The sequence below is a fragment of the Delphinus delphis genome, chromosome 11, assembly GCF_949987515.2.
Source record: "Delphinus delphis chromosome 11, mDelDel1.2, whole genome shotgun sequence".
NCBI classification, from domain to species: Eukaryota; Metazoa; Chordata; class Mammalia; order Artiodactyla; family Delphinidae; genus Delphinus; species Delphinus delphis.
Window position 1 is genome coordinate 24675431 of NC_082693.1, and position 26683 is coordinate 24702113.

The 26683-nt window shown below is 32.4% G+C and overlaps 1 protein-coding gene across 1 annotated transcript; it reads right to left on the minus strand.

The window, feature by feature from the left end:
* Positions 1-492: 492 nt before the first annotated feature.
* Positions 493-26683, minus strand: ERGIC2 (ERGIC and golgi 2). Its single transcript, XM_060024530.2, is given in 14 exon segments — positions 493-705; positions 875-957; positions 2031-2193; positions 4992-5089; positions 8429-8527; positions 9430-9485; positions 11503-11598; positions 12801-12902; positions 17184-17224; positions 22155-22225; positions 22999-23045; positions 24940-25048; positions 26550-26634; positions 26636-26683. Coding segments are annotated over 14 exon segments (1161 nt in total). The 3' UTR covers positions 493-642.

Below are 26683 nucleotides of genomic sequence, written 5' to 3' on the forward strand. Positions count from 1 at the left end.
CTTAGTCTTTCACGACCCTGCCCTGATCAGAAAAGTCAATCGCCAGAGTTTAAAGAAAAGCAGTAACCGTCCTAAGACTGAATTATTGGATAAATGGTCTTGTCGTTATGGCTTAACAGTAATATGGCTATAACACAGGGGCCCCGCCCTCTCTTCCTTTATTAACAATGTGACCTGACCACACTTTTTAAAGTCTAGACTAGTTTTCCACATGTTTTACATATTTTATTCTGACATCATATCTTTTAAAAACAAACAGATGCAAACATTTGCACTTATCAATGCCATTTTCTTTAGATGTGGTTTGACTTCTTCCTTCAGGCTCTTTGTCATCAAGAAGCAAGGTTTGATTTCGATACTGCCGTTGCTATGAAAATATCAGAAGGGGTCATCTTCAACGCAATATTCCAGTTGGGCTTATTCACTGATTAGATTAGCTGTATAATTTCTTCTAGGACATTTGTAACAGACACAACACACATAGGATTTCAGTTTGGGTTTTTTTCTTTTTTTTTTTTTCCCCTAGGGTGATTCCTGCTTCTCATTCATATTTTCTTTTCTTTGAATATATTGCACAATATTTTATTATTAAAAACGTTTTACATCTCAGACAAAAAGTTTTTCTCCTTTACTTGGGAGGTGCTAATGTGTATTATTTTCTAAAAGAGGTAAGTGGTTGTCTGTGTGGCCATCTTCAAAGGGAACCTAGGGAGGAATAAAAAGACCAAAGCATTAGTTTTATTCCTTACACTATTTCCTCTAAACACAACACTTTATTTTGGGCAATTTCTTTCTGGGCGCCAAGAGCTACTATTTAGATTTAACAATGATACTATGACTTAGAGATCAGCACCATTTATACTACACCACTTACAGAACTGACGGGTTTGTAGGCTCCAAGTCTGAAACGACAGTAAATTATTTCGACTATAAACTTTCCAATTCCATGTAACATGCCTGTAATAAAAAATAAGTTTATGTTTTTAATTAAATTATGCTTTTAATGAAATTTCTTCCTAAGTTATTCATTTCCTAATTTTGTAAGTAAGAATAAAAAACTATTATAAAGGAATAGATAAGGAAGGAAACAGTTTGCTTTATTCACTTCCACAGTCAAAAATATCAAGACAATTGAATTTTAAAATAAATGAATTTCTTTTCAAAATCACAAAGCCACATAATTCATGACCTTGACAAAGCAATCTTTTCAAAGGTGCTTAATATGTCTCACACCTACACAATTTTGAAAAATAAATACTACTAGCACCATAAATTTAAATGAATCTAAATAAAGCAGTGATAAAAACTTTCATAAGAAAAGCTATTCATCCATTTTAAAAATATAATTCAAACTATATAAACCCCATGTAATATTAAATAGAGGTTAGGATAAAAAAGGAACTGTTTCCTTATCTATTATACTCAACTATCAAATTTTCAGAATTACAATTCTGCAAGTTATCTTTGAGAGAATCCCATAATCTTATGGCGAAAAGACCAAAAGTCATAAAAACATTACTGACTAAAAATTTGGTTTCACATATTTCATAGTTCAACATACCATAAAATACAATTTTACGTTGTGTACAGTTAAAAATACCTTAACTGAAAAAGAAAATTTACATTCAAAGTATCTACTATTTCTAGGCATTTTCTCATCTAATCCTATAACACACTTGCAAGTTAGATATTATTATTCTCATTTTTATATAGAGAAAACAATTTCAGAAAATTTAGGTGACCTACACAAAGCTATCACCATGTAAATGACAGAACTTGGGTCCAATCCTAGGCTCTCTCTAGCACACTAAGTAATCTCCCATAAATCACTGAATGCAGTGAACTTAGTTATGTGTAACGCTTAATCAATACAATTTTTGAGGTTTGAAATTAAATCTTAAAGAAAAAGTTCTTTAAGTATCAAAACATGAGAATGTGTATATTTCTTTCCCCTTTTAAGTAAAAGCATCTTGATTTTTAATGTTAGCAGAACTTTTAGAAATTAGACAAAAAAAGGAATGAATCTTAACCTGTTGTTGAAAAGATTCCTCCAACAATACCACAAAGCCTTACAAAAAACTGCCAGAATGGCATATGCTCCTCAGTAACTGTCACCATAAGAGAGCTGAGATCATATTTCATAAAAATCCCAGAGACTCCATGGCTGCCTGCAGCATGGTTAATGACACGTTCCTAAAGGAAGGCAAAAGGAAGGGGAGAGAGAGGAGGAAGAGACAAACAGGATTCACATCATTAGGTTACTTGTATACAGTCAATATGAAGCCCTCCAGCCCTCCTGAACAAGAGGGACATCCAAATCTCTTTATGAATTGTCCTACTAGACCAAGCTCTCCAGAAATAAGCAAATTATTCTGTATTCTTTGTATGGTTAGCTTTTGAAGCAATCAAAAGAACAGAATCATTTTTTACTGTTTTCTCAAAAAGGTCACTTTACATCTACAAGGTTTCTACTAAACTCAAGAGTTTATATGGCACATTCCTCATTGACCAAATCAATGAAAACTACATTCCTATTTTGACATATTTTTTGTATTATTTCTTTGCTAAGAATTTACAAAATAATTCTATCTACTTCCTGTCATTTGCATGATAATATTTAAAACCAATTTCAATTGCTGTTGTTCATTTTAAACTATATGAGATGGAGTACAGGAAGAAAACATAATACATTAATTTGAAAGATATCAATATCTGAGCTACTGGTTCAGTTTTTAAAGGAAATTTTTCTTGAAAGGAGCGTAACTAAAATAATAAACCTACCACAGTGTGCACACTGAGTGAGAATATATTGTTTCATTCCATTCTGTTTACACTTCAAAACTCAAGTTTGCAAATTTCTATTATAGCATGAAACAACTATGCTACCACAGTGCTTTGCTATGATTTTTGTGTCAGGCCCTACCTGTTTTTACTAAGCTGTAACTAAACTGCAAGCTTTAGGAAGACAAGTAACGTGGGAAATTAAAACAATTTCATGTGGGCATTACAAAACCTCTTTGCCTATTAGCACAACAGAGCCTTATAAGACATTGATCAAGTTTCCAATATAAAGTGACTTCATCTTTAAGTTCTGATAAGTTCAATATTTTGCCAAAATTATAAATATATTGTCATCACCTATGTGAGTGGATATTGTTTTAGGGATCACTGTGTCTACATAACAAAAGACTCATAATGATTCGCTTTTGGTCTAGGACCAATGAAGGTCAGCCCTGTCCTTCTCATCCTCCACTCTACCAACTCCAGTTACTCCTTTTTTTTTAAGTGAAATACAACCACTGTAGTTGTCCTATCAGTACTAACACATCCCACAAAGGTCAAATGCTCTGTGATTCTTTTTTTTTTCTTGTTAATTTATTTTTGTTATTTAAAATACATCCTGGAGATAATTTCGTATCAGTATATAGATATCTTTCTGTCTCTTTTTTTTAAAGTTGCATGTTCCTCCATTGTGTCGATGTATCACTTGGGTTGCTTCCAGTCTTCTGTCATTACAAGTAACAAAACGAATAATCTCATATACAACATCACTTTTTTTCCACCGTATCTTTGGATTTAATTTCTAGAAGTGGGATTGCGGTAAATGCATATGTCATTTTGCAGATATTGCCAAACTCCCTTCCAAGAGACTATGCCATTTTCCTTAGCAATGTATGCATGCCTGTTTTCCCCAAAGTCGTGCTGCTGTGTAGACTGCCTGACCTTCAGGTGTTGCCAACCTTAGTGAGAAATGGTTATCTCCCCACCCATAAAGAAATGCTAAAAAGCACAATATATACTTGTAGACACTTTACCTAGTTTCTCTTTCTCTCTGCATGTGAGCATGCGCACACACACACACACACACACACGGAGTTACACATACTTGATTTTTCCTCCTGAACCATTTGAAAAGTTATAAACACATGACACGTCACCCCTAAAAACTTTAGTATTTAGCTTCCCAAGAATAAGGAAAACTCTACAATTACTGAGCACATAGTCAACACAAGTTATAAGACTATCAAAGGAAAATTTCATATGGAGGAAAGCAAATTTTATTTTATTTTTCTTTTTTTTGCTGTACACGGGCCTCTCACTGCTGTGGCCTCTCCCGTTGTGGAGCACAGGCTCCGGACGCGCAGGCTCAGCGGCTCTGGCTCACGGGCCCAGCCGCTCCACGGCACGTGGGATCCTCCTGGACCGGGGCACGAACCTGTGTCCCCTGCATCGGCAGGCGGACTCTCAACCACTGCGTCACCAGGGAAGCCCGAAAGCAAATTTTTAAAAGCACTTAAATTCTGGAATTCTTCTGGATACTAGTATTTGAATATTCACCATTCTTGAACACAATAAGAAAACATAGCTTATAAAAATAAGGAATTAACAACAAAAAGAATGAAAGAAAGAAAGAAAACATGGTCCCAGAGTAAGTGAGAAATCTGTTAAACTGCCCAATTCCAAAATTCTGCTTCTCATTATCAATATTTACTTATAAGGCCACTCCACCCTAAGGTTGCAGAACGTCTGTCCTCTCAATCAGATGAATATGAAGCCCTAAATTAGGAAGGCAAACCCTCTAAATCTGCTATCTGAGTCACAATAACCATGCGTGTCCCAGGGTAGATACATTAAGTAAAAAATAAATAACAGAGAAATCAGAAAATCTGCTGGCAGATTTAAAAAAAACTGCTTATACCAGTACATGGGAAAACAAGTATTAAGATATTAAGAGTAAAATAATTAATATCATAGTTTAATAATTTTTTACTAATTGAATGGAAAACATTCCAGATTTTTTAAATCTACTTCTTTTCTTACTCTAAAACATACTTAATACCCATTTCTGATATTTTATTGACTTAAAATAAAATGCCAATGCATTTCAAATTTTAAATGGGGGAGGGCATTACCTGAAACTCCAAACTAATTTTGTAGCGGGACTATAAAATGCTTTAAAAAAATAATTTTACCAGTTGGATTCAACTTACCCTTTCTGTCACAGAAAACTGATGGGTGTCTGCTGAAATTTTATATGTATGGAGTTTTGTTGGCACGATTGTAATAAAATATTGGAACATCTGGTTGTCTAGAATAAAAACAAAATGTAGGTTTTTTTCATCAATCCAGTAGCAATGAAACTACTGCCAAATACATCAGCCTTCTATTAAATACATCTAATCTGAAATTTAATGCTACTTATAACTTAATGTCTAACAAAAAAATATTATAAAAGAATCAATGAAAGCAATATATTCACATTTGGTAAAACAAGTTCTCAGTAAGCATAAAATAGTCACACAGACACACACACACATCTATTAGAAGACGTCAAAAAAGATGAGCTAGTTATCTAGTTAGATATCTTTTATAATCGTTATCATCCTTTTATAAAATATGGAAAATAAAAGCATTTCTTTATAGTACAGAAACTAATAAAAATAAAGTTATAATAGCATAACCACCACAAGACACATTTTCAGTTTCTACTAATATCTGAACAGAAATAAATAAACCAAAACTGAATTAGCTATTGGATATATAAACCAAAATGTAGCCTTTGGATAAATACAAAGAATCAATACTACAGTAGGAAAATAAGCAAAGAAACTACTCAATGATGGCCTGGGGTTACTACGTAATCAAAATGATCATATTTATATAGTCATTAGGCATTTATAGGTTTAATACAAGTCATAAACACCAGTATATTACTAATTATTAATTAATTTTAAGCAATTAACAGTTCACATAATACAAAACATGTTAATTCTCTAGGTCTACATTCTAGAAAATTTAGAACTAGATACATCTATCTATAGTTTCAGCTAGGTTAAGTGAATAGGGCCTCATTACGTTTGCGATGTACTTCACGTCACATGGTGATAACTGTCTATGACAACTGAGTACATGAATAAAATATATAAATTTTAAATGTATGGTTTGATAAATTTTGACAAATGTTTTTATCCATACAATCACGACCACTATCAAAATATAAAACATTTTAATCACCCCAAAGAGTTCCTTTGAACCCCTTTTTAGTCAATCCCTTCTACCTCTGGTCCTAGGCCAACCACTAATCTACCTTCTATTGTTACAGACTCGTTTTGCCTATTCTAGAATTGCATATAAATGGAGGTATACAGTATGTACTTTCATGTGTCTAGCATGAATTAATTTTTATTTTTATTTCCATCAGTTCAATTTCTCTGTCTCTTATCTCACTGTAATTCAGAATAGGAGAGGGAAAGTTAAAATTGTAGATAGAAGGGAGAGGTAAGACTAATGGTCTCTTCAACACTAACATTAAACAAGTTTCTAACAAAATAAAGCAAAGCCTGTTTCAACTTCACCATTTCTTATTTCACCTACCACTATAACTACCACTTGTACCACTATAACTTTCAAAAACATAAAACAGTTTTTGGCCAGTTCTATTATTAATTTCAACTTAAATCCTAAATATTACCACAGATAATGTTAGAGCAAGTGTGTCAACTTTGTCCACCACCAATAAATGGCTTATCAATTGTGGACGATCTTTCATCCTTTGAGTTGTTCTCTGATGTAAAGTGAACTGCTCAATCTGTGCTTATTTTTGAGGTGTTTTACAAATATCTCTATTACGTCATAAACAAAAATAAGCTAAAAATGAGCGGAGAAGGTGTTCAAGTACGAAGTATTTATGAAAAAGAAGATGAAATTGAGAGTGGTGAGGTTATAACCAATGCTGTACACATGGGTGGGATAATTAGACTTGAGGGAAAAAAATGAGAGACAAAGGAAATCTCACCATGTGCGGAATGAAGTCCAATGCAATGAACAGTAGCCAAAGCGGGTCAAAGAAACTTGACAGGGAAAATTGGAAACCTTTTAAGCTATGGAGAGAGAACTGCTGAAGACCTATTTGTCTAATATATAAGTCTGTTAGATAACTTAATGGCCAGGCAGGGGGAAAATGCTCTTGCATTAGATTTTGTTGCAAGCCACAAACTGTTCCAAAGGCTATAGGTCTGTCCAAATCTGCACAATATTAAACATGTCACTGCTAAGTAATCCCCTCAAAATTCCTACATGAAGGAGAGGGTAGTTACCTGAATCCAACAGATCTGTAATGCTGAATTTTTTCTTTATCGAAAAAGAGGCCCAATAGAACATATATTAGGAAGGAGAAGAGTATACCTGCTTTAAAGCTTTGAATAACCTACTGACATTCATCTCATGCCATTTTATAAAATAATTCTAAACACCTCTTAGTCTTCCTGAACATGTAAATTTAAAGAGCCTTTTGAAAACTAATCTGTTCATATTTAGATCTGCTTCTTTACAAAAATGTACAGTTCATTTCAGCATCTTGAAACAAAGTATTAACCAACATGTTTTCAATTGCGCATCTCTTGTAATATTTAATGTATTTTGGTGTAGAATGAACACATACTTAAAGATGAGATTACACAGAACAAAGCTTGTAATTCTCAGAATGTTTCTACTCACACAGTTCCAAATTTAGTACTCTCAAGCTTCCTTGAGTGAAACATTCCCACACAAACATAAAATACTCATGAATTCTAAATAAAACATGTTTAATGTATGATTACGACACTATGCTAAAAGAGTAAAATACTGAAAAGAACATGAATAAATCTATTTGAATTAATAAAAAATGAAATCCTTAATTACAGTTTTGCAAAGGCTAGAATTCCTAGTAGCACAGGAAGCTTTAGACGTCCTTAAGGCATATAATATGACTATTTAAGAAGAAAGGCAACCAAAAATCTTCAAAAAACAAACATCAGAAACCAAAAAACCTTTTAATTCCTTAATAATCCATCCATATTTGCATAAACTGAAATTTTAAATGGAATAGATGGTTAAAACAAACAGTAATAAAAGGTATCTGTACTACTTCTGACTGTGTTAATACCAAACCATTCTAGAAGAACTCTAGGTTTCTGATGTTTGTAAAATTCTCTAGAGAGGTTTCTGATATGGTAAATATTGTATAGATTTTAGAACTCTGAACCTACACAAAGAAGAAAATTTTTCTTATAATGTTCAAACTTTCTTTTGTTCTTATTCTTTCTTTGTTGAACATGAAAAAGCAGTTATGCCCTCTTAATACATTAACCTTTCATATACTTAGAGAGCCTTTAAATTCTACTCCTTCTCCTGACTACTTCTGACTAATTTCTTATTCTGTTCCATGGCTCATTTTTTACCATTTAAAATTCATCCACTACTAGAACAAATTCTCTTACACACATCTCCACTTAAAGATGATCAGCCATTTAAACCACTTCAAGATTTATCCGTTTATCTGTTACAAGGGGGTTAAGGAAGAGGTTTATTTAAAATGTATTAATATCAAAGTTATAAGAACTATTTGCTTACATGCAAATTCCAACAGTAATTATTAAATACTTACGATCGAATGCAATTTTTTCAGTTCCATCTAAAGGATTAATAATTCCTGGAACAAGCTCTCCAAAAGACAAATGATCTATTCTATGAGAAAAATTGTAAGCTAAGAGGCAAAAAAAAAAAAAAAAATTAAGTAGAGAAATTAAATTATTCAAAACTACATGTTACAGATTAGTTCACATTCTTACCTATTCTCAAATGAAAATATCTAAAATCTGCTGGTATAATAATATAGTATTTAAAAACATATTATTTTAAGAAAAATGCATGCAAATATGTGGGAATTGTATGTATAGAGGTAAACACATTCTGATAAAATGCTATATCGCAAATTTCATAATTATATACAAATTAATATCTAAGAAATAATATGACATCTAATTCTGATAAACAAAAAAATAAGTCTTTTCTAGTCCAAATCATCATATAGAAACAGGATTGTGTTAGAAGAACTGAGATGATGTCCATGAAACTGATCAGGTATATTTTTAATACACACTATTGCTTTAGCACATTTATGTAACTAAACTTGTTTTTTTATGGAATTTATTACTTGTTTTTGTTGTCTAAAGGAGATTTTAAAAACTAAGTTTTATGATAATCATTACACAAAACTAACTTGAATACTTTATATATGTGTGTAAATGTCCATATTTAAATTTACATATTTAAACAAGTTTCAAATATATTCTTTTCACTATCTGTAAAAACTATCAGAAAAAAAAAAAAATTAGCAGAAATGTGTACTAAGTGATATAAAGCACACCAAGGGTGCTTCTCCCTACCTCAGCAACTTCTGAGCTATGGCTAAAAAGAAATATAGGTAGCTTAAAGACAAGAGAAAATGGATTAGTCAATAAGTTAGATCATTTATTTTCTCCTTTAGATATCTTCTTTCAGCATACCCCACTTCCAAAGCCCTACCTCGCACCTGCACTAAAAATTAAAAAACACACTTTTTTTGCAAGGACATCTTCACAGAAAGAAATTTCAGAAACTGCTTACAGTCGTGGTTGACAAGTGCTGCCAAGTGTGCATGACCTCGGGGATGTGGAATTGCCCTGAAAGGAGGAAGAAAAGATTAAAGTAATAACATTTAAATACATAACTAATTAAAATCATAAAGGGGATCTTTCCTAAGTTATATAATTTTCTTAGTATAAAATAATATAACAACATACTTGGCCCATGATTTAAGTAGGTAAATCTCATCTCAGTAATGCAATAAACTGGGGGTTGGCAAACGTTTTCTGTAAAGAGTCAGACAGTAAATATTTTAGGTTTTGTGGGCCAAGATGCAAAACTGAAGATATTATGTAGTTACATAACAAGAGAGAAAACAAATTTTTACAAACTTATTAATGAAATTCAAATTATAATAGTAGTAATTGAGTACTTTTTTGGAATCCAGGTATTTTTGCTGGGAGATAACATTTTGCTTAACTGGGGTTTAGAGTTGACATTCCCGATTTTCAAAATCCCAGATAAGATAAGGATAGGATACAAACCAAATGCCTTTCCATTTGGCCTCTCTTATTGATAAGATGAGTTATCACATGGAGAGGTAAGTGAAATTGAGAACAAAGGCCAAAATATAGAAGTTCTTCCAATATTTGTCAACGTTTCCCTCTTTCAGTTAGTTTTGGAGTAGGATATTGTTTTTATTCAGAAGTGCAATAAAACCTTCTAAATTTCTTTGAGCCAACTATCATTTGTTGACTATATGATACCAAGAAATTCTAAGGTTCCCATCTACAGGTTGGGGATGGAGAGAATAGGCCCTGGCAACAGTAACAAAACAACAAAACATGAATGTTAAGAAGAGTGGGATAACAAAGACAAAGCAGGGAATTCCCTGGCAGCCCAGTGGTTAGGACTCAGCACTTTCACTGCCGAGGGCCCGGGTTTAACCCCTGGTTGAGGAAGTAAGATCTCACAACCCATGTGGCACGGCCAAAAAAACAAAACAAAGACAAAGCAAATGCCTGATTTGATCTGATCACTGTAAACACTGAAATAATTTTGCATAGAAGTCTAATGCTGTCTCTATATATTTAAAAAATCTCCAGCCACGCTCTGTCCTGCTCTATGGCCTTTCCCTCAGTCTAGATGCCATTCTCTCCTTTTATATATAAAATTCCTAACCATCCATTAGTGTTCAAAGGTTTCCCTCAATAAAGCCTCCACTAACTTGCAGAGTAGGTCAGGTACCTTGTTATATAGTTTCTTATCAGCCATAGTTTTCCTTTATAACTTCAATACAACTATAATTAAATAATTATTACTGTAATTCACTGTTTAAAATTCAGATTCTCTCACAGAATGTCAGCATCATAAGGGCAAAAACCCTTTCTCTGTTTTTCACTGCTTCATCTTTAGTATCTACCATGGTACTTTGCACATAGCAAGTACTCAAAAAATACTCTTCTTTTGCAATGAAGAATTGTTCAGCTTTGCAAGTCTAGATGGAAGGAAGGAAGGCAGGGAGAAAAGTAGAGAAAGAGAGAGGAGATAATCAGAGAACCTATTTATTCATTCAGGAATTTACCAAGTGTTTATTATATGACAGTTTCTGTGTTGGGTTCTGCTCATGAAGGCAGGTGGTCTGATATTTTTCCTTAACATTTACCCAATTTAACTTTATCCCAGACATATTTCTAACTACATCAAAATACTTGTCTCGTACTGGTCAGGGATTATATTTTGATGAGGATCACCAAAAGGAAAAACAAAACAAAAACCTAATATCCAACAAAATGAACAAATTAATGAAATGTCTAGGTAAGAGCTTTCTGGCTACTAAAACTTGGCAAGCTGAAGGTTTTAATTCATATTTACCTACAACTTATATACTTTAATATATGAAATATGACATGACTATTTTTCTTTTGTTTTGAAGCAGTAGTTTTTAAAGTTAGTAGTCTTCTCTATCCTGAGGTTGAAGGCTGAAGACATAAAAAATATACATTTTAAGAGTTCTCTAGTGGTTAGTTATATATTATTTGATTAACAAAGAATTTACTTTTAACCAAACTGCCAACTTGTTTAAAGTATTTTCAGTAAGTGAAAAGAACATACTTGCCCACAGTTATGTGAAAATTCCCCGCTACTTTATTGACATATAGATGACCACGAATTCTGCAAGCATCTGGAGGCTGTGATGAATCATCTTCCCTGTTACAACAAGATACATTTGAATTACTTACAGTGTATTCAATATAGTCACCATATTTCTGGTGAGAAAATTTTATAGATGGGAAAAAAAAAATCCCTAAAGATCAATTTTTAGATAATGTTCTAAATGTCAAAAGTAGAATAGCAGTTTTTTGAAGTCTACTCTTTTATTAAAAAACAACTACAAAATGAAAAAAATTATATAATTATTATATATATATATTATTTACACAAATATAAAATTTCAAGGTCATTCAAATTTAACCAGAGGACTAAGTCTAATGAGAGAAGAAAAATTAAAAGTAAAGAATTACTAGTCCAACAAAGACATGCTTTTATCATGTTTCTGGTACTTTAGGGGACAGGAAGCGTTGGGAAAAAGAATGAGTAAGGGAAGGGCATGCCACTTAACTTCAAATAGACAATAACATTTTCTTCCTAAGCAAATGTAAAACCTCTGTATATTTTTAAATTTAAATGATCATTTTCATGATTATAGCATTTCCAAATATCAGCTCTTCTAATCTATAAAAGAGACAAAAAGTGAAATAAAAACATGAAATTCCTAACAAAACTTTATACATCTTCATAATGGTAAATGAAATTAATTTGTTCTTAAAACCTAGTACAATTTTATATGAAGGTATACCATACACACATAAAAATGAAAATAATATTTGGGATAATCCTGATCAGTATCATAGGCCATAAATTTAAGAGTAAAAAAGACATCTTGAGACTTCCCTGGCGGTCCAGTGGTTAAGATTCCACGCTTCCACTGCAGGGGGTGCGGGTTCAATCCCTGGTTGGGGAACTAAGATCCCATATGCCGCACGGTGCGGCCAAAAAAAAAAAAAAGACATCTCATCATACAGAATGATTACATTTTCTCTAAGAAATATAAGATTCAGAGGAGTAAACCAATACTAAAATTATGTCACAATAAATTCTTTTTTTTTTCTTTTTTTTTTTTTTTGTGGTACGCTGGCCTCTCACTGTTGTGGCCTCTCCCGTTGCGGAACACAGGCTCCGGACGCGCAGGCTCAGTGGCCATGGCTCACGGGCCCAGCCGCTCTGCGGCATGTGGGATCTTCCCGGACCAGGGCACGAACCCATGTCCCCTGCATCGGCAGGCGTCAAGCACTGCGCCACCAGGGAAGCCCCAATAAATTCTTAATAAATAGTCTCACAAAATCTCCCACCTTGGTGGAAGTGCTGTTGATGCACTTTTAAAAGCACTTTTAAAGATCACATCTTGAAGTGAATGTTCTTCTTGCAGTCTACTCTGAATCAGCTGTAGCATCCTAAATACAAAAACAAGCAATAGTTAACAAATACAGTAAGACACACAGAGAAAGCCAACACTATTTTAAAAATAACACAGGTAGTTGACTTAGCTAAGCCATACATTTATTATTACATAACTTTATTCTAAAATAAAGTCCCAAGTATTCTTTGGTCATTTCCTTGAAAGCAGGAAAAGTGAGGGAGTATGGCTAGAGGTGTAACAGCTGGGGTCCTTAAGTCTGTCTAATTCCATCAGTAATGAATGTGTGGACACTAATTACATGTCCATTATTGGTGGAATCAGGGTCACCAAGAAAGAACTTCTGTTCACCTGAATATCTAAATTTATCTTTCATGCATGCACGCAGCAATAACAAAATTCTTAGTTTTTGTCGGGCACTGAATAAAGTGTTACAGATACAAAGAATGAGACAAATAAGGGGCCACATAATAGATATGATGGACTTAAAGGGGCATGTTCCTGGGGGTTAAATCCACACAGGAGCATCCAATTCTCATTACAAACCAGGCCACAGTGACATTTAATATCACCTAGTGTCTGCCTTTTCCAAAGAAACCTGAACTTTATCCTATGACAAGACCATTCTAAACGAACTATTATATTCTACCTATAATTTTTAAAAAGAACATCAGCATATAAGGTATAGGATTATAGAGAACAAAGTATTCATTTGAGAACTCATGCTTAGATTTTCTTTTTAAATATACTTTGCCACTAAAAACACATTAGTTGCTTGAAGATTTTTTTTTTTTACAAAATTGTTGCATTTACATAACTCATGAAATTACTTATTCTGAAGAACAAAACCAAGAATAAAAGTATTTCTTCTCTCTAATATTTCTAACATTTTCAACAATAACTTTGTATCTTTAGATATAATCCTATTTTATATCCTTTAATCTATATCTTTATATAACTAACATCCAAAGTCACCTGTATCACAGTTCAAACTCAGCAAGTACAAAATTTACACCCAGAGGGAAAGGAGGGATGAATAGACAAAACTGGGAATTTTCAGGGCAGTAAAACTACAGGTACTGTAATGGTGAGTACATGTCATTATGTATTTGTTAAAACTCAAAGAGTGTACATCTCCAAGAGTGAACTCTAACGTAAACTATGGACTCTGGGCAATAATGATGTGTTCATGTAGGTGCATAGACTGTAAGAAATGTACTACTCTGGTGTGGGATATTGATAACAATGGAGGCTGTACACGGGTGGGGGCAGGGGATATTTGGGTACTCTGTACTTTTCACTCAGTTTTGCTGTAAACCTAAAAATACTCTTAAAAAGTCTTTAAAATATATATACACATACATACACACACATAAATAACTTGGAAAAATTAACAAACATAGGAACTTAAAGAAGCAGCAAATGTAAATGAGAATATATTTCACATCCCATCATAATGATATAATAAACATTTTTTAGAAGTGCAAGCGAGAGATAAAGATAAAATACGTATGTACCACCCACTAAGAACACTGGTAACAGGCCTATTTAAAATAAAAAGTCATTTTTATACTGTAAATTTAGTATAAATAAAAAACAGTAATCAGGAAGGCTATGTCTAGGCTTTGAGATTTCCTTTTACTAAAGGAAAGAGATTAATTGGGATCCTAAATATTTTAAGAAAGCAGAACAATTGAAAGACAACTTAAATATCTTTTAGCAAATTCTACAGGTAAAGAACGTTTTGGTATGCACATTATTCAGGTTGTTAGGTCTTAGGCATCTCTAATCCATTCAAGAATATTTGTTTAGAAGCAGAACATGATAATCTAGGAAGCTTCAAGAGGCCAGATCCCATCTTCAGATTTACATGTACAAAGACTTAAAATCTTTAGATCTAATGCTAACAGAAATTGAAAGCTTCATATTTTTGCATGTCTTGTATTTCCAGAGTTCAACTTTTATTGCTTGGTCAGTGGGAAAAGAGGTTGATGACACCAAACTGTATGCTGTATGTGTGTCTTCTGTTTCCAGAGTTTAACTTTTAGTGCTGGGCAGTGGGAAAAGAGGTTGATGACACCAAACTCTGTGTGTGTGTGTGTGTGTGTGTGTGTGTGTGTGTGTGTGTGTGTGTGTGTGTGTGTGTGTGTGTGTGTACGTGTATAACTTCTGCCTCAAATATACCAATAAATACCCAAGTTTATATTCCATATATAAAAGGATGTAGAAAATTCTACTACGATGGAAAATGTCTATCATTTTAACAGTAAAAACACAATCTCTTCTCTCACTTACTACTAGTCTTGAACACTAAATAAAATTCTAGATGAAAGGAGACTTCTCACTTTAACATTTCTGGAATAAAGTAATGTATTTCATCTCTGGATGGCTCTCTACTAAAAGTGCTAGAAGCCCAGAGACACCTAATATTCAGTTATTTTGTTCAATACATTCGTTTCAACTTTAATTTTAAAATTTCTCCAAATGGTGAAAGTAGAAATTAAAAGAGAAAGGCCTTTGAAATGTACTTAGGGACTAGAACGAAACAAAAAAAAAATGGGTAAAAAAATTTTTTTGTAATAATCTTAAATTAGGTAATGCCTTTTTAAGCATAAGACATAGTCTAGAAAACAAAAAGAAAGAAAAGAGTGGGGATGGGGTAACTATTTAAAACAAAGAACTAATTTCTTTAATATACAAAAAATTGGGCTTCCCTGGTGGCGCAGTGGTTAAGAATCCACCTGCCAATGCAGGGGACATGGGTTTGAGCCCTGGTCCAAGAAGATCTCATATGCCGCGGAGCAACTAAGCCTGTGTGCCACAACTACTGAGCCTGCGCTCCACTCTAGAGCCCACGAGCCATGGCTACTGAAGCCCGTGTGCCTAGAGCCCGTGCTCCGCAACAAGAGAAGCCACTGCAATGAGAAGCCCAGCACCGCAATGAAGAGCAGCGCCACCCCCACCCCCACCCCCCCCACCCCGCTCGCCACAACTAGAGAAAGCCCTTGCGTAGCAACAAAGACCCAATGCAGCCAAAAAACAAACAAAACAACAAAAAAAATTATTTAAAGTTATTAAGAAAACAATCAAGCAAAATGGGCATACGGCATGAGCAATTAGTTTCACACACACAAAAATACAAATGGGAAAAAAATAATCCACAGATATTAAACTGATTTACAAAGAAATGCTAACTAAAACAAGTACAATACCAGTTTTCACGAATCAAATTGGCAAAAATAAAAAAAGTCTGCTTATACCCACTGTTGGTGAGGTTGTATAGAAACAAGTACTCTCACATATTGATAGCTTTGGAATATAAATGAAACTATTTGGGGAAGATGTTTGGCATTATCTATCAAAATTTTTTTCCAGTTTTACTAATATATAACATTGTATAAGACTAAGGTATAAACACATGATTTGACAGATGTATATATGTGAAATGATTACCACCGTAAGTTTAGTTAACAACCACCACCTACCTCACCATTACAAATTTTCTTCCTTGTCATGAGAACTTATCAAAACATTAAATATACTCTAAAAGATAAATTTCTTTTCTAGAAACTTTATATATATATACATATATTCACTCAAGTACATGAGGAATATGTATATATATATATATATATACATTCACACAAGGAATTAGATTCAAGAATTTTCACTGAGCATTGATATTAGAATCTTTGCAAGTAATCTAAATGCCCATCGATAAGTATCCAATTAAATAAATTATAGCTTATCCATAAAGGGTACCACTATATGTACTTAAGTGGGAAGATGTGCAAAATATAAGGTTAGGTTGGAAAAAGAAAGTTATAAAACAAATGTATAGAATGACCCCATTTGTATTAGGAAAAAAATAACATAAGCAAATATGGAAACATGTAGAAAATTATACACAAACAGAATATTTGTAGCAGGCTACACAAGAAATTTAACTCTGGTTATTACCACCAGTTAGTGGCACTAGGTTTAGAGAATGATGAGGAGGCTTTTACTTTCACTTTATATCCTTTATATTCAAATTTGATCATATATTGCTTTTAAAATTTTTTAAATAGTTAATACAATTTTAAATGAAAACTAAAATGTATTTATGATTCAAAGTGCATTAAAGATTATATGACTTTCCTAAGATCTGATAAAATCTTTGAAAGTGTAAAGATTATATTATATACTATATTCTGCTAATATTTCATCCAAAGAAATGCCTAGATAAATATATTAATCTATGAATAATATACAGTAGACAAAATAGACAAAACATGATCTAATTTCTATGGACCACAATACTTTGTTTACTTGTTACCTCTGCCACTCTTTTTGCTGTGGTGAAAGATCAAATATTGCCTGAAATAAAGGAAAACATAATCACTAGCACTGTCAATTTCTCTTGGCTCTTATATCATAATTTTTTAAAATTTTCTTTGACCAAGGAACAAATTTATAATAACATTAAAAACAAGTATTCATAATTTACATTTAATCTTCCATAAGTCAAACTAAAAAATTAATTTTACTCAAAAGTAGTATAAAGAAATTTCACTAATTGCGAATATTTTTCTATTACAGTTATCTACATTTATAGGAATGGATACAATGCAATCTATCACATGTACAAAATGGTATTTTAAGACTTAAAATCATTTAAATGATGCCAGCATGAAACTTAAGTATTTAAAAGAGAAGAAGAAATGAAAAAGACATACAGCTTAAGTATAATATTCAAGCGTCCAAAGCCCATATTCTTGCCAGGAAAATACCATGATAAAATCAAAAAGTTTTGAAATGACCTAACAATGTCACTATAATTCCCACATGTATTAATCAAGAAAGAATAATTCAAGAAATTTTATCTAGGCACTATGTTCACCAATTCAAAGACAAACTTAGCTACTTTGTAGAATCAGAGGAAAAGAGGCAAACTTCTCACAGTTTGTGGCAATACCCACAATTTAATTTTCCAACAAAAAGTCCACTTTTGATTTTTAAAAGGCGATTTATAACAAGGCATATTAATTCTACTTTCTAACTTATCAATATCATTAATGATCCCTCCATAATCATGCCCTAACCTACTACTCTCTCACTATAAATCCTTTCTCTTTAACCCCTCATTCCATCAGACAGTTCTACCTCTGTGCCTTTGGTTATTTAATTATATCAACCTGGAACCTTCCTCTCCTGTAACTGTGACCCTAATGTCAGTCTAAATTCTATATGCCACTTGCTCTAGGTTAATGATTACAGTGAAATTACTTTGATTACTCCTCCTGCTGAACTTGTCTATACCTTGCTTCCCAACCTTTTTCACAGCACAGCACACAAAGAAAGTGCTATAAAACACACCATGGCAAACAGATGAGGCTACATGCAACTGCTCCCCAGTTACCTTGTGAATAAAACTACTGACAGCAGGGACTATGTGATTCACCCTTTGACTTCCCCAAACTGCTCGGTATAGTGCTTAACACAGCGGGTAAAGAACTACTGAGTGGCCTACTTTGTGCTCGGCACTATGCTACTTAAATCATTATCTCACTTAACCTTCATAACAACCTTGTGAGTTTGTTATTATTCTCTCCTTTTTATATATAAAAAAGAACTCAAAAGATTAAAAAATTTTTTGAAAAATCACAGATAATGAAGGTCAGTATATAAACCCAACTATGTCAGATTCCTCACTTTCTCACATCCCTAAAAGTAGTTCTTTTCTTTAAATAAATAGTAGCTATCATAGCATATTGTGTGATCATGGTTTAGAAACCAGTAAAATTATTAGAATTAAGTTTTTAATATTCAGACTGCATATTAAAAGAATGAGTGAAAATTTAAAAACAAGTAAAAATTATCTCAAATAATTTTACATTAATAATAATTCTTAAATATTTTAATATAAATTAGGACAAGGGAATGAATACTTACCAGAAACACTGTTAAACGTTTTAAAAATTACTGATAAAAATATACAATTACATATTTTTAAGTTTCTAACTTTCTGGCTAAGACATGACTTTTAGTTCATGACAGTTAAATCAAAATAAAACTTTCCTCTTCTACAAATGATTGAAAGAAATGGCAGAAGCTGTTACAATGGAATAATCAAAAATGGAATAATCAAAGATCCTGCCACAATTACATAATTCTAACATATTCATCAGTGCCTAATACCTGCAATGCATTATGCTTTACATTTTGTGAGCTATAAAGAAGAAAAAATAAAGTAATTGCTTTTCAGGAGCTTAGAATCTAGCTGAAGAGACAAGCTGTCCAGAAAAAATATTTATTAAAAAAATCAGAGACTTAATAAACGTGAAGAGAGTGGGAGTGACAGTATGGAGCGAATGCTAGAAAAACAGCATAAATAAATTTTAGTGGGTAAGTTCAAGATGATTATCTCCTCAAATTCTCACAATGTCCAAAGAAACAGAAAAATGAGGACACAAACTGTATCATTATTTTAAATCATTTTAAATAGTATCCATATGTTGGAAATTATCAAAAACTTATGCAAGACAGCATACAAGGGAGACTAAATTGAGAAAAGAGCCCAACACATAATTTATTTCATGGGACAGGAAAATCCATGTAAGCAGTAAATCCCCAATTCAGAGTAACAGAGGAAAACAGGTGATAAAAGATAACAAGACACTTGAGGAAGAGACAGTCACCATCCTAAGAAGACTTCTAGCAGTTCAATCGAGTACCAGAGACCACATCACAAAGGGCATTCCACAGCATTATTATTCCCAGCTTACATGTGACCTGGACTGTATTCTAAATTAAGCAAAACTACTGCTACAGCTGGCTGCTAATGAGGACAGTCACACCAGTTAAAGAAAAAAGGAATTACCCTAGCTAAATTTAACCTGTCAAAACAAATACGGAAAAGGAAATGTGGGGTGCCCTGGTGAACTACTCTGCCATCCTGAACCCAATGTGACTTCCTCCTTTCTTTTCAAAAGCATCTGAAGCTCTAATTTTGCTTAGAAGAAACACAGTATATCTAAACTATATATCCTTCTCCTTTCATTTACGTCTGGAAAAAAAAAAAGTGGGGGTGGGGAGGGAAAGGGAACCGACATAACTCAAGTCTATCTCAACTCTCAGTCAGTTAACTGGCCATTTATTTTCCCATCCTAAAGATGAACAAGAAAATAGATAGCTAGATAGCTAGATAGACAAAAAGATTCATCAATTTGAAAGAAGTGGTAAATCTGAGGTCCGAGGGCTAATTTTCCTTTGTGATACCATTTCTAAAAAGAAGAAGAAAAGTGAAGTTTTTCTAATTATTTCTCAATGAGATTTATCATCATGAAGACAGAAAAAAACGGAGTGATCTGCAATATATCAAAGGTGGAAAATATAATCACTGAATTTTAAAACATAATGAAGGCATTGAAAAAAAAAAGATTGATCCTGCTGGATCAAGGTCATCTCCCAGAACTCACAGATAAAGTTCAAAATATGCATCTTATGCAAGAATTGATAAAAATATTGAGAACCACTCCATGAAATTCAACATCACTTGATAAGAATTTTAAAAAACAGAGGTAAAACCGTTACTCTGAACATCATTAAAGCAAACAAACAAGCAAAAAACACTTAAAACTTCAGATCATTAATACCATCAAAAGCCAAAAATAACTGAAGGGGATCCACACTTGGATATACAGGATAAATATTTGAATTTCAAAAGTAAAAGAAAAAAGCATGTAAGTAGATAAATATGTTACCTGCAAAGAAAAAAAAAATTGTGCCAGAAGGCAATAAAGGAATGTCTATAAAGTTCTGAGTGTAAAACACCATAAAGCAAGAATTCTATCCTCAGCCAACCTTACACGTATTGAGAACAGAATGACATAGGCGGTCTGTCATAAAACATAACCCACATATTCTTGCTGATAAAGAAGTCACAAAAAGTCCCTCACAAAACGATAAACAAAAATAAAGAAACTAAGAAGGGTAGAAAGTAAAAGCAATAAAACATAAAGTTGAATAATTATTCCTAAAATAGTATGAAACAGAATACAAATGTTAGTGTCTGATAATAATCATCTAGATCTAAATTTCCAGATAATAGTTTAACATGCAATAACATGGTACCTGAATTTGTAAGGTTCCTAACCTCATTTAAAATTACTGATATCAATTTTTTGAGTGGCAATACAGGAGGTAGGAAGTAGGGTGGTTCAGAGTGGCAGTAACAAAAGTTACTTTTTCTTTAGAAAATTTTATTTTAAAAGTGTGTATCAAAAGGCATAAATATATTTTGTTCATGTAAACTAAAAATAATTTGGTAATCAAAACTGAACTAAGAGCTTCCCTTTTTTCTCCTCCACCTATTCAGTTACTTCTAATCCTCCTCCATCACCTTTAGTCTTCACTTTGCAATTTTGTTTAAAGAGGGTTCACAACTGTCAATGGTAAACAAAACAACTCAAGAACGCATGGGTAAACATAAGTACCACAATGCCAACAGAGCAGTCAGCAAGGCAGAGTAGCTGGGAGTTCCATGCTTTGTTTTCTAAAGCTTCTTTAGGGCTAGTTCTGATCATGACCTGTTATCACCCAACCCTGTAATGTGATACCTGCCCCTGTAATGTGATGGTGTTTTCTAACAAATTAATTCTATTACACACAACTTGTACTATGAAAACAATAAGAGAATGTCAGTATTTCATTAGGTCTGGGAAATGGAGGTGTGAAGGAGAGAGGAAGAACTAAATGCATATGAAATTTCTCCTCTTAGATAATGCTTCATTCTTGATTACAAGAGAAATATAGCTCAAACGTTTTTAAGAACTTAAATTTGGTAAAAGAAGAATACAAATAAGACATAGAATTTCCAAATCATTAGAAGAAAAGAAGAAAATTTCATCACTATAGCAACTGTATAAAAGAGAAAAGGAAACTGTTAGGAAGCATTAACAAAAAATATAAAATAAGTATAAGATTATAGAGGCTTATCCAGAATGCTAACAAGGCTTTGGTTTAGATATAATTTGGTAATTATATTTACATAATTTGGTAATTAGATATAATTTTTTCTTCCCCCTAAATGTTTACAAAGAATATGGAATATTTCTGTTTGTTTTGTTTTTGTTTTATTTTTTACTGAAGTATAGCTGATTTACAATGTTGTATACTACTTTTGAATTAAGAAAATATATTTTTAAAAAACTAGCTCAGACAAAATTAAAAGCAAATATCAAAACTGTCTTCAAGGGAACAATTCCTCAAAGCATACTATTTAAAAGAACATGTAAATCAAACTTACTGGTTCATAAACTAGACCATCTGCAGATGCAACCATTGTTTCTGCTAAATCCAATACATCTGCTCCAATATCTGCATAGAAAAGAATTAGAAGTTTTATATTCTATGCTGAGAGTCAAACTATATCCACTAACCACTAACATAAGAAAAAATAAATGGAAAAGGAAAAGAGATTTAAGGTTGTTCTTAGATGAAATCTTTTAGAAATTAATTTCCTTAATTGGATAAAATGATTTCACACTTTAAAAAATTTTGTCTGAACTACTGAATTCTTGGTCTCTACTTTTCAAGCAGTAATTTAAGACACAATTTAAGATGAAAAAGCAGCCTCATTTTTGAGAACTATACTGATTCAAACATTATCTATCTAGCATATTAACATTTTTCCACTTCTACCAGTATAATTAAGTGAAGCCAGCGAAGAAAACAGAAAAGGGTAACATCACCATTAACTCAAAAGATTTGGATCTGTATTTTAATATGCAGAAGTAAAAGTAAAGGGTAGTAAATTGAAACTGTGAAAGAGGATATGTTTCTGGAATGTGGATGTAAAAATCAGTATGCCAAACAAGAAAGAAATAAAGGATATACCTAAACTAGAACTTCGATTTATAAAAATTTCCTCCAATTTTCTTTCATTTTAATTATACTAATGTGAAAGTTAAATCTCTTTATGGAGAAGAAATTTAAAGAATACAAGCTGGGGAGAAAAACACTTTGTATTCTTAAATTAAGATATCATAAAGGAAAAATAAAGTTAAAACAACCAGTGGCTTTTACTTTTTACTAGCAACTGTTTAAACCATAATCTATATATGCAATCATCAGGTTAAACACGTACTTACACTGACACTTCATGGCAACAGTAATATCTATATTGATTCTCAATTTGCTAAAAGACAAAAAGGAAACATTAGAACCTACCAATTGATCAACAAAACATGATCAATATAAATCAACTGATCTATGAAAAACTTGGACTTCATACAGAATAAAATATGTCAATTAGAACTTGGATAGCATTCATATGGGCAAAACAAAGGCACTTTAAAAGTAAAAATCCTATTTTGTAATAATTCCAAAAGTCTTTCTGATTTCACAAGTTTTTAACACAGTATCCTTCATTTTAATGGCAATTCTACAATTAGTAAGTCCAAGCAACTCAGAAAAAAGTATTAACCTCTGTTTACATAAACCTTACGTAGACTATGCCATTAAACAATACAAAACTTTCAAAATCAAAAGTTAGGAATTGAAAGCCTTTCTCTCCTTATTTACCAAATAAATACCAGACATCAGGCATTGTACCTGATGTCCTACAAATACTATCCTCTTTATTCCTTACCATGGACCTATAAAGTAGATAGCTTCAGTTCTACAAATAAGCCAATGGTGTTTACGGCAGTTTAAATAAATGCCTGGCTTAAGACCACATAACTACTGAAGTGGCATATTGGAAACTAGGTCTGTGTGACTCAAGATGAATGTACCCAAATTACCAGAAAAAAAAACCCCACAAAACCTGATTCTTAAAGTTTTGCATGGCCTTTTAAAAAGGCTCAACCAATGCCTTATTTTCAAATATTTAGTTCAAATCAAATTAATTTTCAAATAGCAGAATCAGTGCCATGAATAACAGAATGAGTACAATCAGGATCAGTCCTGTCCTGCGCTTCCTATCAAAACTTTTTTTCACTCTAATAATTTTCATCCGGTTTCAATAGGGAGTACAGATTTTTAGAACTTCACAGAGTCTTAAAGTAGTCTAGAGTTCAAACTGTGTTCCAAATAACCCTGGGGTTTAGGCTCAGATTTATAGGAAGAGGGTGAGGTCAAGCAGACAGGCTTCTAGGCATCCCCACTACACTTATGTGGTGAACTACATGACTTCATTTAGAAAGAATAAAAATTATTTCATTGGTGCTAAAAAAAACCAAAATAAGAAAAACAACAAATTCCTTAAAAACTAATGGCATTAAGAATAACACTGATGTTATAGATCAAGAAACTGAGGCCCGAAAGAAGTCAGTTGTATGACTTGCCCAAGGTTACACAGCAACTATTACAAATGTTGACTGACTGAATTCTCACTGACCTGAAGAGGAAAGGACTATAATTAGTATCCCCATTTTACAGAAAAGGAAACTGAAGCACACGCAGAAATAGATTTAGTAAGTTCCCTAAAGTCACATACTTAGTAAATGGCAGAGCTGGGATTGAAATTGAGAAGTAAATGTTTCCTGCTATCTAGTGCAATCTAAGTATTATAAACCTGTTATCTTCAATTAAAAAATACAAATAATACAAATAAAGTATATTTTGTCTCCTAATTAAGGTACTAATATTTTCAAAGGTTTAAAAGTGATGCTGTTTACCTTAAAATATAGTTTATACACAATTTACAACAATCAAGCTATAAGCATAAACAATGTAACCTTAGACAATTTATTTTCCAGTTCACACAGATCAGTAAGATACTTCAAAATCTAAAGAGTAAACAATTTCAAAACATCAAACAATTTCCGTCATTTCAACATCTAAGGAAAAACATATTCTCCTAACCTTTTTAAACAAATGCATATTCAATCAGAGAACCTTTCTCTTAGAATTTAACCAGTATTCAAATTATTCTAAAATGTTTTACCTAATGCATACAATTAATGAGGATTTTTCAGTACTATTTCTTCAGAATTAAAATAAACCAAGTATAAAAGGTTAGACTTTTTTTTTTAACATGTTACCTTCAGAGCAATTTAAATCTAAAGGTATTTCAAAAAAAAAGTTACCTAGAAAAATCCTTGTCTACTTCATATTCATACTTCATCCATGTATCTTGATATACTGAAAATTCCATTATAGTTAATAAAGCCATAGTGGTAAATGCTATTAGAGAAACTGAGAAACCAACAAAAAAGGAAAGAATTAAAACAATTTTTAAAAGGTAAACAGCAGGAAACCATTTTAAGTAAGATTAAAATTAGCAAAGAATACCCTAATATGATTGCCACGTGAATGAATACAATAAAAGGTTTTTCTTAAAATAGTCATTATAAATTTTTTTCTAAAACAGCTCAAAAATGAAGATTTAATGAACACAAACATTTGCACTATTGAGAAAGCATTTTATTTCTTCAATACGAAGGACATTTCTCACTAAATAGATTTGTCAAAATTCTACAAATACATAAAACTTTTACCTTGTTATATATAGCAGTGTCACAGATAAGATAAATGATGAAAGTAAGCATAAGTTTCACAACACAAATTTGAAAGTAGTCCCCTCATAATTAAAAATGCATCCATGCCTATAGTCCAATTAAAAAAAAAAAACTAGCTTAATTTCTTAGATCCTAAGAATCCACAACAATCTGTGTCAGAATCTCAAATAACATCTCCAAATCTCTAATAAAACTTTCTACTTTGAAAGCTCCTAAGTATTTCACTTCATTTATAAAACTAAAAGATCTAACAAAAAGAAAAAGCACTATCATATACTATGACAAACTGCACTTAAAATGGATTGTGCATCAAGAACTTGTACTATTTTCATTAACAAAAGTTAATCACAAGAGATTAGAAATAGCAAGCAATTTATTATACATTTTACTAAATGAAATGTCAATCTTATGGGAAGTACATTGTCTTATCAGCTCTTCATGGGGAAAGAAATAATAGTTAATACTGTTATAGTTGCATATTTTTCTGATATATTTCATTATTTATTTATTTAACAAATACTACTATCTGTACCAGGCACTGCTCTGAGCATTTTATAAATATTAATTTATTTAATTGCTACTGCAACTCTACCTGGCAAATACTGATAGCATCCCCATTTCATGGAAGAAGAAACTAAAGCATAGACAGATTAACTTCCTCAAGATCAAGTATTTAGGAAGGGGCAGAGGTGGAATTTAAATATAGACAGTCTGATTCCAAAGTCTAAGCTCTTAACTATTACCCTATGCTGCCTCTCTTCAGTAATGTGAAATTTAAGAATTTTTATTATCATGTCTAAATTGACTTATTCTTAACCAAAACAGACTGAGGCAGTTTCAACATCATTAAACAACTTCAATTCTATTTACATATAATAATCTTGTTAATATATGTATACATAACTCAAGAGCACCAAAGCAGTAAAACTGGATTAATTTGTTCAGTAATATTTTAATAAACACTGCTAAATGCATAGACTGCATTGGGTTGGATGCAAAAAAGAATATATATAAGAATAAAATTAAGGCAAATAGTGTGGCATGAGGACAGACCAACTATAAAGTTACTGCACAGTTCATTGATGAGTTCTTTCTCATGGCTACATTTCTGTATGCTCTTGATTGATAACTTAGAAGTTGCACTTACTGAAGGAGTTTTAATTTGAACTGATACTCACCTGTACCCCCACTGGCTGAAGTCTCTACATAGCTGTCAGGAACTTTCGGAAAGGCATCCAACTCTTTCACCAAACTTAAGGTTTTCTTCCGATTCAGTCGCCTCATCTTCAGGAAAACCTTCTTCTTCTTTCAT